This window comes from Lupinus angustifolius, chromosome LG02 (genome assembly GCF_001865875.1).
Source record: "Lupinus angustifolius cultivar Tanjil chromosome LG02, LupAngTanjil_v1.0, whole genome shotgun sequence".
Classification (NCBI taxonomy): domain Eukaryota; kingdom Viridiplantae; phylum Streptophyta; class Magnoliopsida; order Fabales; family Fabaceae; genus Lupinus; species Lupinus angustifolius.
The window spans coordinates 14,261,697-14,276,280 of NC_032010.1; the positions used below are offsets into that span (position 1 = coordinate 14,261,697).

The following is a 14,584-nucleotide window of genomic DNA, read 5'->3' on the forward strand; positions in this document are numbered from 1 at the left end:
AAAAGGGAAATTAAAGATCTAGGTGAAGAGAGATAAAAAGAGAAAGAGGGTATTTGCGTTTTTGGGGTACTTTTCCTAGTCAAGCATAGCGTCAGGGTGGTGGTTCTGATTTTGGAGGGATTTTAGTTTATGTTATTAGGAAAGAATAGATATTTTAATATTTTGATTTGTAAATTATTATTTACTCATTCCATCCCTTTCAATTATAATAGAAGTTTTTCTTAAATATCATCAAATTTAATTATCCTTACACATATCTAGTAAAGTTTGAATTCAAATAATTTCTTATACAGTAAATTTATTATTTTTTCACTGGTTTCTTAATATATGAAATTAGTTAAATTTTATTTAGATTGGTCAAAAGAAAATCAAAGGTATATAGTAAAACAAAAATATTTGTGTATATATCACTGTTACTTCATACCAACAACATTGACAAAGCCTCATACCAACAAAATATTTTGGTTTAGCACATCACAAATTCTCAGCACCTGTAACTGGTAGGTGATTTTCATTTCTATTGTTCTGTTCTTAAACTCATGTTCCTTGGTTTTGAGCATTCAAAAATTCGACTTTTTTGTTTTCCTTTCTGGGTTTTGTTAATCACAATTTGTTTTTTCCTTTTGGGGTATGTGAAGGGGTTTCTGACTTTCTGAGACCGTGAAAAGAAAATTTGGGATTCTGGGTTTGTATTAAATCTCACAATTTGTTCAAATTTTCTGTCTTTCATTTCTCTTATTTGTTGTATGCATGTTTTCTCCTTCTTCCTCTCTCTGTCTTCATATTTTGTGGTCCTCATACACTCTTGTTCTCTCTCTTCTCTGTAAAAGCTTCATTGGTCCAATGGGGTTGGTTCTGTGATTCCTTCTTTTTAGAATATTTACAGCTAAGCATACCCCAACCACTTTTTATTGTTCTGGCTTTCTTCATAACTTGGTTATTCTTGTGTTTATAATCTTTCTTTACCATTGGCTACTTCTCTTTACACCACCTCATTTTGTCCCCAACATAACCACTTTCTCTTTTTCTTTCACTGTTATGTGTTTTTATTATCAAAAAAATATCCCAAAGAGGATTTACCCATCATTATCCTATATATATACACGTGTTTATATAGCTTTTTCTTCTCATTGGGTGAGGGTTCTGTTTCCATTATCTCTCTTCTGATTGGTTTGTTTTGTTTTCCTTTCCTTTCTCTCATAGCTTTGATGTCTGAGGTCAACATGAACAGCTTCTCTCACTATATGGATGATGAATATGAGAAACTCTTCCGCAGAGTTAACCCTCCCAGGTACCAATTTTAATGAAAAGCTTTTAACTTTTTATTTTATTTTGAATGATTCTATTTCTCACATCTTTGTCAACTTGTTGTCTTGTACTCTTGTCAGAGTTGTAATTGATAATGAAGCCTGCAAGAATGCCACTGTTATAAGGGTACTTTGTTTTTATCATTCTATTTGCTTATTGCAATTCATTCATTCATTCATTCATTCTTTTATGATTGAAATTTTTAGTATATCTACCCTAAACTGTATTAAGTGGAAGCCTCTTGCACCAAGTTACTCTTAATTGACAAAAGTCAATTTTACTTTGCAGGTTGATAGTGCAAACAAGCATGGAATACTACTTGAAGTTGTACAAATCCTCACTGATCTAAACCTCATCATAACTAAGGCTTACATTTCTTCTGATGGTGGATGGTTCATGGATGGTAATAATTTAATTGTTCTTAATTTATAATTTATGTCTTATATGCTATTTCCTATAATAATTATATATTTTTTTGGCATTTTATTTGGTGGACCAGTTTTTAATGTTACTGGCCAAGATGGAAACAAAGTTACAGATGAGGCTATTCTGAATTTCATTACAAAGGTGTGTCTTATTTGTTGTTCTATAATAAATTCTTTTGTGTACATCTTCACTGACTATATTGTTGTTTATGCCATTTTATTTTGTTCAGTCTCTTGGTCCCGAATCTTGTGTTACATCTCCTATGAGATCTGTTGGGATGAAACAAATAATGGACCACACTGCAATAGAGCTCTTAGGGAGTGACAGGCCAGGATTGCTCTCAGAAGTGAGTGCTGTTTTAACAAACCTCAATTGCAACATATTGAATGCAGAGGTGTGGACTCACAACGCGCGCGCTGCGGCTGTTATACACGTAAATGATGAAGAGACGGGATCTGCAATCAGTGACCCTCAGAAGCTATCTTTAATCAAGGAGCTTCTATGCAATGTGCTTCGTGGCGGGAACAAGAAGAGGGGTGCAAAAACTGTTGTCACTGATGAAGTCACACATACCGAGAGAAGGCTTCATCAGATGTTGTTTGCTGATAGGGATTATGACAGAGTTAATGATAATGACTTTGATGAGAAACAAAGACCAAATGTAAATGTTGTGAATTGGTCTAAAAAGGATTACTCTGTGGTTACCATTCAATCTAAGGATAGGCCTAAGCTTCTCTTTGACACAGTTTGTACTTTGACAGATATGCAGTATGTTGTTTTTCATGCAAATATAGATGCTGAGGGACCAGAAGCTTATCAGGTATAAGATTTATTACCACTTTGTTATGTTTGTCTTTGAAGGATAATCTGCTAAATATTTTATGGTTGCATATGTAGGAATATTACATCAGACACATAGATGGTTCCCCTGTAAAGTCAGATGCAGAAAGACAAAGAGTGATACTATGTCTTGAAGCTGCTATTGAAAGAAGAGTTTCTGAGGTAAAGAATTTGATTTTACAACTTTTGTGATTATTTGAGGGCTGAAAGATACTAATCCAACTACATTTTTTGTTGTTGTTTAGTCTACATTTAACTGAATCTACTGTTTAGATGGCTTGACAATACAACGTAAACAATATTTTAGTAACTAGCAGTAGCCTTTTCTTGTATCAGATTGTGTGTTTTTTACTTATGATTTTGTTCTTTGCTCTTTGATAATATTCTGCACTTTAAATAGTCCTTTCTTATTTTAAACAAATGCCAGTTATGCATTTTTGGTTTATTTTCTCCATCAACTATACCTTAGGTTAGTCTTTATTTTATATCATAATTTTATATCATAAGACTACTAATTTGTTTTTTTATCTCTTCCTTATTCAGGGTTTGATGCTAGAACTTTGCACGACAGACAGAGTTGGATTACTATCTGATGTTACACGAATCTTCAGAGAGAACAGTCTCACAGTCACGAGGGCGGAAGTAACCACTAAAGGTGGCAAAGCTGTTAACACTTTCTACGTTCGAGGTGCTTCGGCTTGCATTGTTGATTCTAAGACGATAGAATCGATTCGCCAAGCAATCGGCAACACTATCCTTCAAGTAAAAGGTTGCCCTGATGAGTCAAAATCTGGTCCTCAAAATTCACAGACCAGATCCCTCTTTAGTGGTCTTTTCAAATCAAGATCATTTGTTAACTTTGGGTTGGTTAAGTCTTATTCTTGAAAAAAGCCATCATATGTGTTAGTTTCTTTTTCTTGTATAGTGAAAAAGCTGAAGATGCAAAAACCTTACTAGAGGAAATGTGACTTTAGTTTAGTAAGTGTAGGAAGTAGGAATCCTAGCAGCCACAGCATATTTCAAAAGCTTGATGAAGTGTAGGGAAAGTTGCTTTGTAAATTTTCAATTCCTCCTGCTTTTAGATTTTAGCTTTTAGTTTTTAGTTTGTCTCCATGGTTCCAATCATGTGTTGGAGTGTTATGGAAGCAAAGATTGATTAAACTTGGAACAATTAGTTTCAAGTGCCATCATTTGTATATAAACTTTCTCAACTAGTGTAATTCTCCAAAATCTGCTTTTATATTTCTCATTTTACTTTTCTTGAGTAATTCTGCATACTAATTAAGTAATTATATTAATAGTGTGTTTGCCATTATTTAGCTCAATTGAATTTTTGTAAGAATTTTATTTAAAATAAACTTTCAATTATTCAGTAGTGAATAATGCACCAATAATGAAAAAAAAAATCTTTATATTATCTACACATATCAAGTAATTAAACTTTAAGTAATCAAACATTTCTAATGATGTGATAATAAATAATTAAATGGTAATTGTTAGTTGGTACAATGGAAGTCGAACTTGAAGGCTTATCTGACTATTGAATTCATGTAAGAGTTGATCTAGAACCATTTCGGTAGAGGTAATTGTAAAGACAATCTTATGCTCGAGTTGAGATATGTAAAGAAAGTATAAGGATGTAAGAATATAATTGAGAGTATTAAGTATAAACTTCCTTACGAGTAATCTCCTTTATTTATAGAGGGGTTTAATATGATATATTCTCTAGCAGATGTTGTAAACTTGTAATCAAGACAAGTCGTCCTGCCAAGTTTGACCCACATAGGCGTGGACTTTATCTGTGTCGGGGGCCTTGACATGCATGTATTCTGGCTGGTACATTGCTCTTTCCAGGGTGGTTATTTTATCGCTTACCCAGTCAATCATAGTCGTATATTAGGTATGTCATTGCCGCATGGTAGAGGATAGCTGAGTGTTTAGACAATGTTCCTAACTCTATAGTAGTGTCTGTGCTATTCAAGTGGCGTGACACTCATGTAGCAGTGCTATTTAGGCGGTTAGACTGCCTTGTAGCAAAGGTATGTGGTTCTATAATTACTGAGTAATTCATGTTTTGTCACTATCATCATTTTCTTTGTTAGGTCGGCTGCCTAGACATAATCAATGACTATATGAGTCAGATCTTACTTATCTAGTATTTGACCATGACTTTATGAGCCGATTAGGTTATGATCAGTCAGGAAACTAAGATAGAACAATAATCTAAACAATTATTTATATTCTTTAATTGTGCAATGTCATGTTACATTGATGCTTTCAAACTTTTGTTTTAATACCACAAGCACTGGGTGTCTCACCCATATTTATCCGATTGTTAGTCATGGCTTTGCCTTTATCATAATAAGGGCGAGGTTAGTGGTACTCTAATCTAATATACATATTAGCACTCTCACCTTTTCAATTTGTTTTATATTTCAAAATTACCCTTAGTTCAATCTTCTTAAAATTAATGTAAAAATTTGATTCTTATAGTTTAATGGGATGTTCACACTCCATTGCACTTCTACCTACACTACCATTTTAATATACAGGACAAAATGCATCCTAAATTTTATCCATTTTGTAAATAGGTATTATAAATATTTTTTTTCTTCTAATTACCCCTTAAACATTTACTATTAGTGAAATTAGCCTCTCCATATATACAATGTTAAATTAAAAGCAGTGAATTTTTTTAACTCATACATTTTTTTAATCTCGAATATTAATTTTATTTTACTTTTTGTATATATAACAATATTATTGTATTAATCACTTTAACTCTATAATTTAATTATTTTTTCTTCTCAATTAATTTTGTATTTTGATGGTGGTTTCATTTGGATATCAATGGTGACTAACATGTATTGTTTGTATTATTTTTCTTGTTATTTATGAATAATTTAACAAAAAATTTCACAAACTGTTAGAAGTTTAAGAGGTAATTAAGAAGAAAAAATAGTTTATAAAACTTACTTGCACAATGTATAAAGTTTAAGGAGACTTTATACACTTTTCCTTAATATAAATATCAATTCTTAATTGTTCCTGTTATCTTGGGAACACATATTCTTTTCTAAAAAGTATAGCACTTCATGTGTCATCAATTTGTCATTGGTTGAAAAAATAAAAAATATATTTAAGTTAAGAATTTAATAAATTAATTATCTTCTTCATCGATCATATAAGATTTCATCCACATTATCTTGAGGTTGAGTAGAGTAGCTTCTTTCTTGTCTGCATCCCCAATTTTTAACACATGTCTTACTTAATCTATATATAGCTTTTAAAGCGTGATTTTTTATTTATTTATAAAAATGAATTTAATTCAAATAAGGTAAATAAAAAATAAAATATTTCTTCTCAAAGCTACTATAGGTAGGGATGGCAATAAATGCCCGGACACGTAGGTACCTACAAAAAATATTCGCAACAGATCGGGTTTGAGTCCATGTTTTTGGACTCATGAGTAATTGAGACTCGAGATTTTAAGATACGGTGTTGGATGGGTCTAAGGCCGAACAATAAATTACCCAAATTCACGAGTACCTAAATCTGTTATTCCTACCTAAATATATATATATACTATATTGTTAATTTATAATGTTATATTATTAATTCATAAATGTGATTGTTACGTTGTTAAACAATGATGTTATATTATTAAGTAGTGATGTGATCTTATGTTGTTAATTGACATGTATAACTCAATATTTTGTTAAATGAACAATTCTTACTAACTCAATTTTACATCATAATGTTGAAAAAATCAATTTAAAATTTGTTTAAAACTTTAAATATGTTATATAATTTTTGTTGTTGTTGATTATCGAAATAAATATAAGATTGTAAGAAACAAACACACAATTACTTAAATATTCGCAATTATTTTTAATGTTTTCTGAATTTGAGGTCATCAGCAGATTAGATGGATACCCAAGGACCAGTGGATAGTAGACTCAGCGAGTATCAGCATGAATCAAGGTGGGTCTGGCTCTAAAAATGATGCAACAAAATGAGTGGTAGTAATGCACTACACGAATTCACCTAGACTCATTGGCATCCCTAACTATGCATAATGCAGTGTTACTAAAACTGTTTCATACCAGCAGGTTGAACCGAGTCCCAATACCAGTACGAGATAATATTTATACTAGTCTTACAATCATACTAGTCAAAACCGGCTAAAACCGGTCATATCGGACGGTTTTTATTTAAAACTAATTTTTTAATGAAAATAAAAAAAATATTGGTTTTTTATTGATTTTTCAACATTAATGTTAATTATTATATATGTATATCTAATCTCGCCGATATGCGATTTAATTAGTGGACCAACGGTTAAACTACTATACTACTATACCAGTATCCTAACCGGTTTGATGATCGATATGGTATTAATAACAATATCTGTCTATGACACTTAAAGATTTTCAAAAATTATAATTTACAAAAAAATGAAATTATTAAAGTAAACTACATAAAAAATCTTTTTTCCAACAGCGACGAGTTTGAAATTTTGTTAAAATATGTGTGAAATATGGCTGTAAGCCAACTGCAATGCATTATCTATCACTTTCGAAATAATTGTCTATTTATAAAATAGAAATTTGTTTTAAAATATTCGTTCACATAAAAATTCAAGGGAGTAAAAAATAATTATTTTCAATAATATCTTATGAAGAGATTAAATGATGAGAGATAAAAATAAAGTTTAAAATATAAAACAAAATATTATTTTTATGAATCTCAAATAAATTAATTGCATTTTGTGTTATTCTCCCGTTAGTTATTTTGCAATGGAGAAAATATGTTATTTTGGAAAAGATTGTAATATCTATGATAATAAAAACCAAGAATCAAAGAAAGAATATGAATTTTATTTATTTAATGGATTACATATATTGAATGAATAGAAAAGTTACAACGAAAAACTTATATAAAAGAAAGAAAAACTAACTAACTTAACAACTAAAACTAACTAATAAACCAAAAGGCGAGTTTAAACTAATTACTAGCCAATAAAATATTAATCCAAAATGCCAAAATATATTTCAACATCCCCTCAAGCTGAAAAGTGGATGTTGACAACTCTCATCTTAAACAAAGATGATTCAATGGAAAATACTCTAAAGCCTTTGTTAGAAGATTTGCAACTTGATCAATATAGTCAAAAACTTGATCTGTATTTATCTACTCATTCAAATATAGTTGAATAGAAGAAATTTAAAGAGATAAAAGTAATTTTCAAAATATAGCAAATAAAATTAGCAAGGTTGTGCTAAGAGAATTAATAGAAGAAATAGAACAATTCTCATAGGAAAATGAATTGAAATTGAAAGTAACGATGTTATTTATTAAGAACCAACACAATAGAAAGAAGATCAAATGAGATTATTGCTCAAGAATATCATTTTGGTTTCTTGGCCAAAGAATGAGAGAAATCTATAATATTATGAAATGAAAAATATTTGTTCAAGAATAACAATGCTCAAGAATATCATCTTAGCTTCTTAGCAAAAAACGAGAGAAATCTAAAATATGATGAATATTTGTTCAAGAATAACAATGTTCAAGAATACCATCTTGGTTTCTTGGTCCACAAATAAGATGAAATATGGGCAATATTTGCCTCAATATATCAAGAAGAATAATGTAAAATATGAACAATTTTTGCTCAAAAATAACAAAAGAATAATATGATAAAATAACAAAAGAAAAATATAAAAGAAAATGATAAAGAAAGAGAAGAGAAAGAAACTTGTTGAAGGATGTTGCAATGATTAGCATTCCATGTCCTTGTCTCATTCTTGCATAAACCAATATACACACAATTCTTGCAAGCACTTTGTGAAAGAGTTTGGACTAATGGATGAAATGGAGAGATAGAGGCATAAGCAAAAGCCATAAGAGATATTGTTCTAATACCATTTTAGTAATCAAAGAGTAAAGAAAGAATATGAATTTCATTCATTTAATGAATTACATATATTGAATGAGTAAGAAAATTACAATGAAAGACTTATATATAAAAGAAAGGAAAACTAACTAACCTAACAACTAAAACTAACTAATTAACTAAAATGTAAGTGAATTTAAACTATTTATTAGTCTAATATAATATTTATCCAAAATACCAAAAATATATTTCAAAACATATTTCAACATATGCACTTTCAATGTAATATCTATTCCTACTAACATTTCTAATCAACTTGTAAGTTACCTGATCGACATTCTACTTATCCTAAATTTTATTACGATACAATGTGTAATTTTTCATTAATTTATCATATATTTCTAGGAAAATTAGACTATAAATATGTCAAAATAATTTCATAGAAATTTATAAGAATTATAAATTCATGATAGTTTAATCACATAACAAAAAACACTAAAATAGTTTAAAAGAAACAGAATATATCAACTATAAAGTTGTTCTCTTAACATTTTCGCTTCTAGAGGCCAGTTCTTCCTTAAAAAGTATCTTTAATTGCAATGTCATTTTTTATTTGACATAAAAAAATTGAATAGTTTATAAGTGTAGTGTAAAGTTTTTTACACTGATAGCATATTATCCACTATTAATTTAGATTACTTTTGTTTGACAGTCATTGATAACTAATTTCTGAATTGTGGATAATGTGTTGATAGTGTAAAAAACCGTTATATTATTAGTGTATATATATTACATCTCGTCCGACCAGGATGGGACCCATCGACCAAACAAGCACAAGTAGACACAAACCAGACGTTGGTATCAGCCTCACATAAGTCTCATAAATTTCACTGATACATCATTAAATGCATCCCCTAATTGAGCTCTAACACACCTCCTAAAAAGTTAGTTTGTTCCTTTAAGTGAGACAAATCCAATTTAGAGGCTTGCATCACCTCACATCAAGTGTCACTGCTTCTGACACCTCATTCAATGCCTCCCCAATTGAGTTCTGCCACGCCGCCTGCAACTCCAACTTGTTCCCTCTGACAGATACAGTAAGAGGAGAACCTGCTATGCGACAGGGATAGACCTATTGCGCCCTATGATGCATACTGCCAAGTCACCATCAACCACTTGATAGATGACATGTCGCCATAACATTTACTATAAATAAGTGGTGTTCTCTTACAAGAAGTATCTCATATTCTCATATTCTCTCATATCATAAATATTTTACTCCTTCTCATAAGCATATTAACTCTGTCATTCATTGCTACCATTTATTTCCACCAACTCTCATTTTTTCTCCATCAATCTTCTTTAAACTCATACTGACTTGGTGTTGGAGAATTTTTTCAGATACCTTCACCGGTAGGTCCAAGCCTCATTCCAACTAGCCTTCAGAAGCAAGCTATCTGACCGGATTCTCCATTCCAGCCATACCTGACCAACACTAAAGAACATTGGTAACTCTATCAATAAGTCCAAACCTCATTCCAACCAGCCTCTAGAAGCAAACTACCCAACTAGATTCCTGGTTCTGGCCATACCGGACCAAAACTAAAGAACAACTAATATCTTTGAAAATCTAAATCTAGTAACAGCTAAATGTATTTATTTTAAAAAGCCACCTCCGATATCAATTTAATAAGTGTGGTTGCAAAGTGTCAAATATTTACCAATTGAAAAGAAATTACCAGCTGGTTATTAATTATATAATCCATAATGGCTTCCATTCATTTGGTAATTGGAGAAAAGTGGGAAGAAATAAGTTTTCTCAAACTTTGTACCACTTGATAAAAGTGTGGTCATTAACTAAGATTAAATGAATTTAAATAAAATAATTATAAAATTTTGACTAAACATCACAGCTTAGCACAAAGTGTGGTACAATGAATTTGTTCCGCCTAGGTGAGTCGGCTTCTTAAAGGAATGGTTTAGAATCTCGAAAAAAGATTTTGGGTAAATACTTTATATATGACAAGTCCCACATTATTTACTAATTAAAAACCAATATTATATATTTGACTAAAATATTTTATTATCACTTCCACGTATTAGAATACCAGAAACACAAATTAGAAAAACCCTATGGGCCTTGGCTCTTGTATAATATATAGGTATTCTTTATCTTTTATTTCATTTTTTGTTGCCAATAGTGTACAATGATTGTTTCCAATATATTATTTGATGAAAAGAAAACAAAAGAATTTGTTAACAAGATTCGAACAATTGTGTCTAAGTCTCTCGAAGTATTGTACATCTATCAAGATATTATTTTAGAATAGAGATTATAAACTCTAGCATACCCACGGTCTCTTGGGCCCATGGATTGTTTCTAATTGATGCATATTATAATAAGAAACTTGATTTAAATATATAACATTGATTTATCTATTCATTACATCATTACAATATTGTATAATGTGAAACTTTATACAATATATATTTCAAGTATCCCAAACAATCTTCATTGATTGAAATAGACTAATATCTGGCTTCTTGAGAAATCTACATACCAATCTTCACCTTATTTCAGGTTTACTTTGTTAATCCCATAACTATTTTACCAGCTCCTTCACATGAGAGTCTTCTCTCATTCAACATAAGCCTTTCCGAATATTATTGACGATGCTACCAAGAATCGAGCTTCCAAAGTTATATTGCAGCTTCCCTATCGTCGTCCAACACATTACCTAGTTGTCTAGCTCTCTATTGATATGAAATATTTCGATATTACGGAACCTCTAAAACAAAATCCATCAACAACCACCCTGTTCAATACTCATCCAGTTGAACCATGAAACTTCCTTGGAGAGCCTCAATAGTTACCAAAATTGTCTACTTTGACCACCATTTCAAATAAACTATCATACTCCACTACAAGGAGTATACCTACAACACATATCATGTGTCAATGCCAAGAAATACTTGTGGCACACCCTTGCATTCAAGTCAATGCTCATGTTACACCCTACACCTCTACCAATGTTTATGTTACACCTTGCATCAAGGCCAATGTTAGTGTTACACATTGCATCAAAGTCGGTCATCGCAAATGTGCTTTTGTGGATAACTAATAATTAACATCCTATTGGAACTTGGTTTGTTGGAAGCCATTAGTGAGAACTTTTTGGTGTGAAATCTAAAAAACTCCCAAGTCCCACATAAGAGAGATGAGGAACTTGAAAAAAATACCATGTTTTAAATATAAGCATCCTCCCTTCATATTTTCTTGCCCCAAGTTGAATGTGCTTTCATTCAACCTTTTCTTTCTCCTTCATATTTTCTGCCGATGCATTTTCGGCAAATTTCTCTCCCTTTCTTTCCGTGGCACTAAGAATAGGCACATACAACCAAATTGTGGGAATTTGGAGAACTGACACTGATACCAGATTAAGAGAATATAATTGGCACAAGTAGACATATTATGGGCATTTTGAGAACTGATACTAGTAGTCAGTATTGTGGGAAAAGAATTGGCACGAGTAGCCATATTATGGGCATTTCGAGAACTGACACTGGTAGTCATTATTGTGAGAAAAGAATTGGCACTGATAGTCATATTGTGGGAATTTCAAGAATTGGCACCAGTAGCCATATTGTAGAAAATTTGAGAATTGATACTGATAGCCGTATTGTGGTGGGTGTATTCAAGATCGATTCTTACAGTGTAGTAAGAATTTGAAAACAAAGATCTGGGCTATTTTATCCTAGGAAGGCGTGATTGATAGTCTGCTTGCACATTTTGGACAGTGCCACAAAACGTCTTAAAGAGAGCGACCTGGTTGTGACTCAACCAATAAGTATTATTTCGTGCCATTTAGAATTGTTGCAAGCTACAGTAACAACAATTTTAAGATGTTTCTATTGCAATGACATTCGTAGATAATATTACTGAACCAAACAACTTTGACATGAACAAACCATTTCATTTTTATGAGACAAATTTCAAACGGTGGTAACATAAAATGAATTTTTTTTCTCACTATGAGAAAAGTTGGCATAAGTTCTGAAAAGTAATATCAAAGTGTTGCCAAAAAAATCTAAAAAAGAGAAAAAAGATAAACTAGCTATTGAAATAGCTCTATGGAATATAAATAATTACTTGTGTAAGAATTTCATTCTGAAAGAGTTGTGTGATGATCTCTACAGTCCATACAAGTCTGCCAAATTAATTTGATATGCACTTGAAAAGAAATATGATACGGATGAAGCTGACACTAAAAATTATGTTGTTAGTTGTTACGTCTCAGTCCAATGAGATACATAGAATTGCTCATGAAATCCTTTCTAATGGTATGCCCTTAGAGAGTTAAACTCACAGAGCCTATAAATGTGTATTCGTTTCAATTATAGTGAAGAAAGAGTCTAAGTGTTGTAATTAGAAGAATTGTTTGTAAAACGTTATTTCAACTATAGTGAAGAAAAATCTCACAGATCAGCCTGGAGGCCTAGATGTAGTTTGCAATTGGACACGCAAACGAACCAAGATAAAAACCTTGTTGCAGGCTTTTTCTTTCCCTCTCTCTCTATTGCTTTAATCGATTACTTTGTATAGTTGTTTTAATTGTAATATTCTGTTTCTATACTATATTGTAGTAACTCTGATATATATGTTAGCTCTGTATATTTGCTTCAATCTCGGTTGATTGTCGTGCAAGAAACCGAATCTGTTTGTGCAATCTGAGCTAGTTTAATCGATTAAGTTGATTGCGTTAATCAATTATTTCTTCTCTGTTAATCAATTAATCTGGGGTTATTTCAGCATTATTTGTTGTTTTCGAAAAGCGGATACTCTGACCACTACACCTATTCAACCCCCCTTCTAGGTGTATTTTAGCCACTGATACCTAACAAGTGGTATCAGAGCTAGTACGAAGTGCTAGCTCAACCGGGTATTCATGATCCTAAGGGAAATATAATTGGTTTTACAAACCCGTTTGGTGGTGATGGTTCATCCATTAACCTCGCACTCCACAACAAAATGGAGTTGTTGAGAGGAAGAATCGTGTTCTAGAAGAATTAGCCAGAACCATGCTTAATGAATGTAATATCCCCAAATATTTCTGGGCAGATGCAGTACATACTGCATGCTATGTTATAAATCGAGTACTTTTAAAGCCTAATATAAATCAAACTCCTTAGGAAGTTTTGAAAGGCCGTAAACCAAACATATCCTATCTTCACGCTTTCGGATGCAAATGTTTTATATTAAATAATGGAAAGCGGGCTTTAGGAAAATTTGATTCAAAAGCCGATGAAGGAATATTTTTGGGGTACTCGATGCATAACAAAGCCTTTAGAGTCTTTAATAAATATTTAATGCAAGTAGAAGAGTCTATCCATGTACAATTTGACGAATCTTCTCCAAAAGAGAAGAGAAAGGTCGTGTCTGATGATGTTGCAGGTGCTTTAGAGGAAGCATACTCAAAAGATGTGGATAATGTGAAAGCAACCAATGAAGAAGGTCAGACCAGATCTTAGGAGCATTCAGATATGCCAGATGTATGGAAAACCAAGAAAGCTCACCCAATCGACAAAGTAATAGGTGACAAATCTACGGGAGTGGTAAACCGTAGTTCCTTACGAAATTTTTGTAACTTTGTAGCTTTTGTATCTCAGATTGAGCCTAAGACCATCGATGAGGCCATTGAGGATGTGCACTGGGGTATAGCTATGCAAGAAGAGCTAAACCAGTTTGAACGTAACAATGTTTGGGACTTGGTCCCTAAACCTAAAGATCACCCCGTGATTGGTACCTGATGGGTCTTCAGAAACAAACTTGATGAATTAGGCTTAATCATTCGAAATAAGGCACGCTTGGTGGCCAAAGGCTACAACCAGGAGGAAGGTATCGACTATGACGAGACCTATGCCCCTGTAGCTAGATTAGAGGCCATCATGATGCTTTTTTCCTTGCATCTATTATGAATTTCAAATTATTTCAAATGGACGTAAAAAACGCCTTCTTGAATGGCTACATTCAAGAAGAAATCTATGTTGACCAACCGCCTGGTTTTCAAAATTTTAAATATCTGAACCATGTTTATAAACTTAAAAAGGCAC

The 14,584-nt window shown here is 31.9% G+C and overlaps 1 protein-coding gene and 1 long non-coding RNA gene across 3 annotated transcripts in view; both read left to right on the forward strand.

Moving 5' to 3' along the window:
• Positions 389–3,815, forward strand: LOC109336379 (ACT domain-containing protein ACR4-like). 2 transcript variants are annotated; one of them, XM_019572938.1, is made up of 8 exons: positions 389–500; positions 1,204–1,291; positions 1,389–1,434; positions 1,597–1,711; positions 1,808–1,875; positions 1,964–2,554; positions 2,632–2,736; positions 3,118–3,815. In XM_019572938.1, the coding sequence occupies exons 2-8, from the start codon at positions 1,209–1,211 to the stop codon at positions 3,457–3,459; spliced, it is 1,350 nt and encodes a 449-aa protein (XP_019428483.1). In that variant the 5' UTR covers positions 389–500; positions 1,204–1,208; the 3' UTR covers positions 3,460–3,815. The 2 variants fall into 2 exon arrangements, with proteins under 2 accessions (XP_019428483.1, XP_019428492.1); XM_019572947.1 differs by lacking the exon at positions 389–500 and adding an exon at positions 734–848.
• Positions 6,824–14,584, forward strand: part of LOC109329034 — a 12,485-nt gene continuing 4,724 nt past the window's right edge. The window contains exon 1 of the long non-coding RNA XR_002105509.1: positions 6,824–6,986. This is a non-coding gene — a long non-coding RNA (uncharacterized LOC109329034). The remainder of the gene's footprint in view (positions 6,987–14,584) is intronic.

Excerpts from the sequence above, each read along its gene's own strand:
- LOC109336379 (XM_019572938.1), top strand. The coding sequence starts at position 1,209 with ATGTCTGAGGTCAACATGAACAGCTTCTCTCACTATATGGATGATGAA. Across the intron at positions 1,435-1,596 it reads AGAATGCCACTGTTATAAGG|GTTGATAGTGCAAACAAGCA; the intron begins GTACTTTGTTTT and ends TTTACTTTGCAG. Across the intron at positions 2,555-2,631 it reads AGGGACCAGAAGCTTATCAG|GAATATTACATCAGACACAT; the intron begins GTATAAGATTTA and ends TTGCATATGTAG.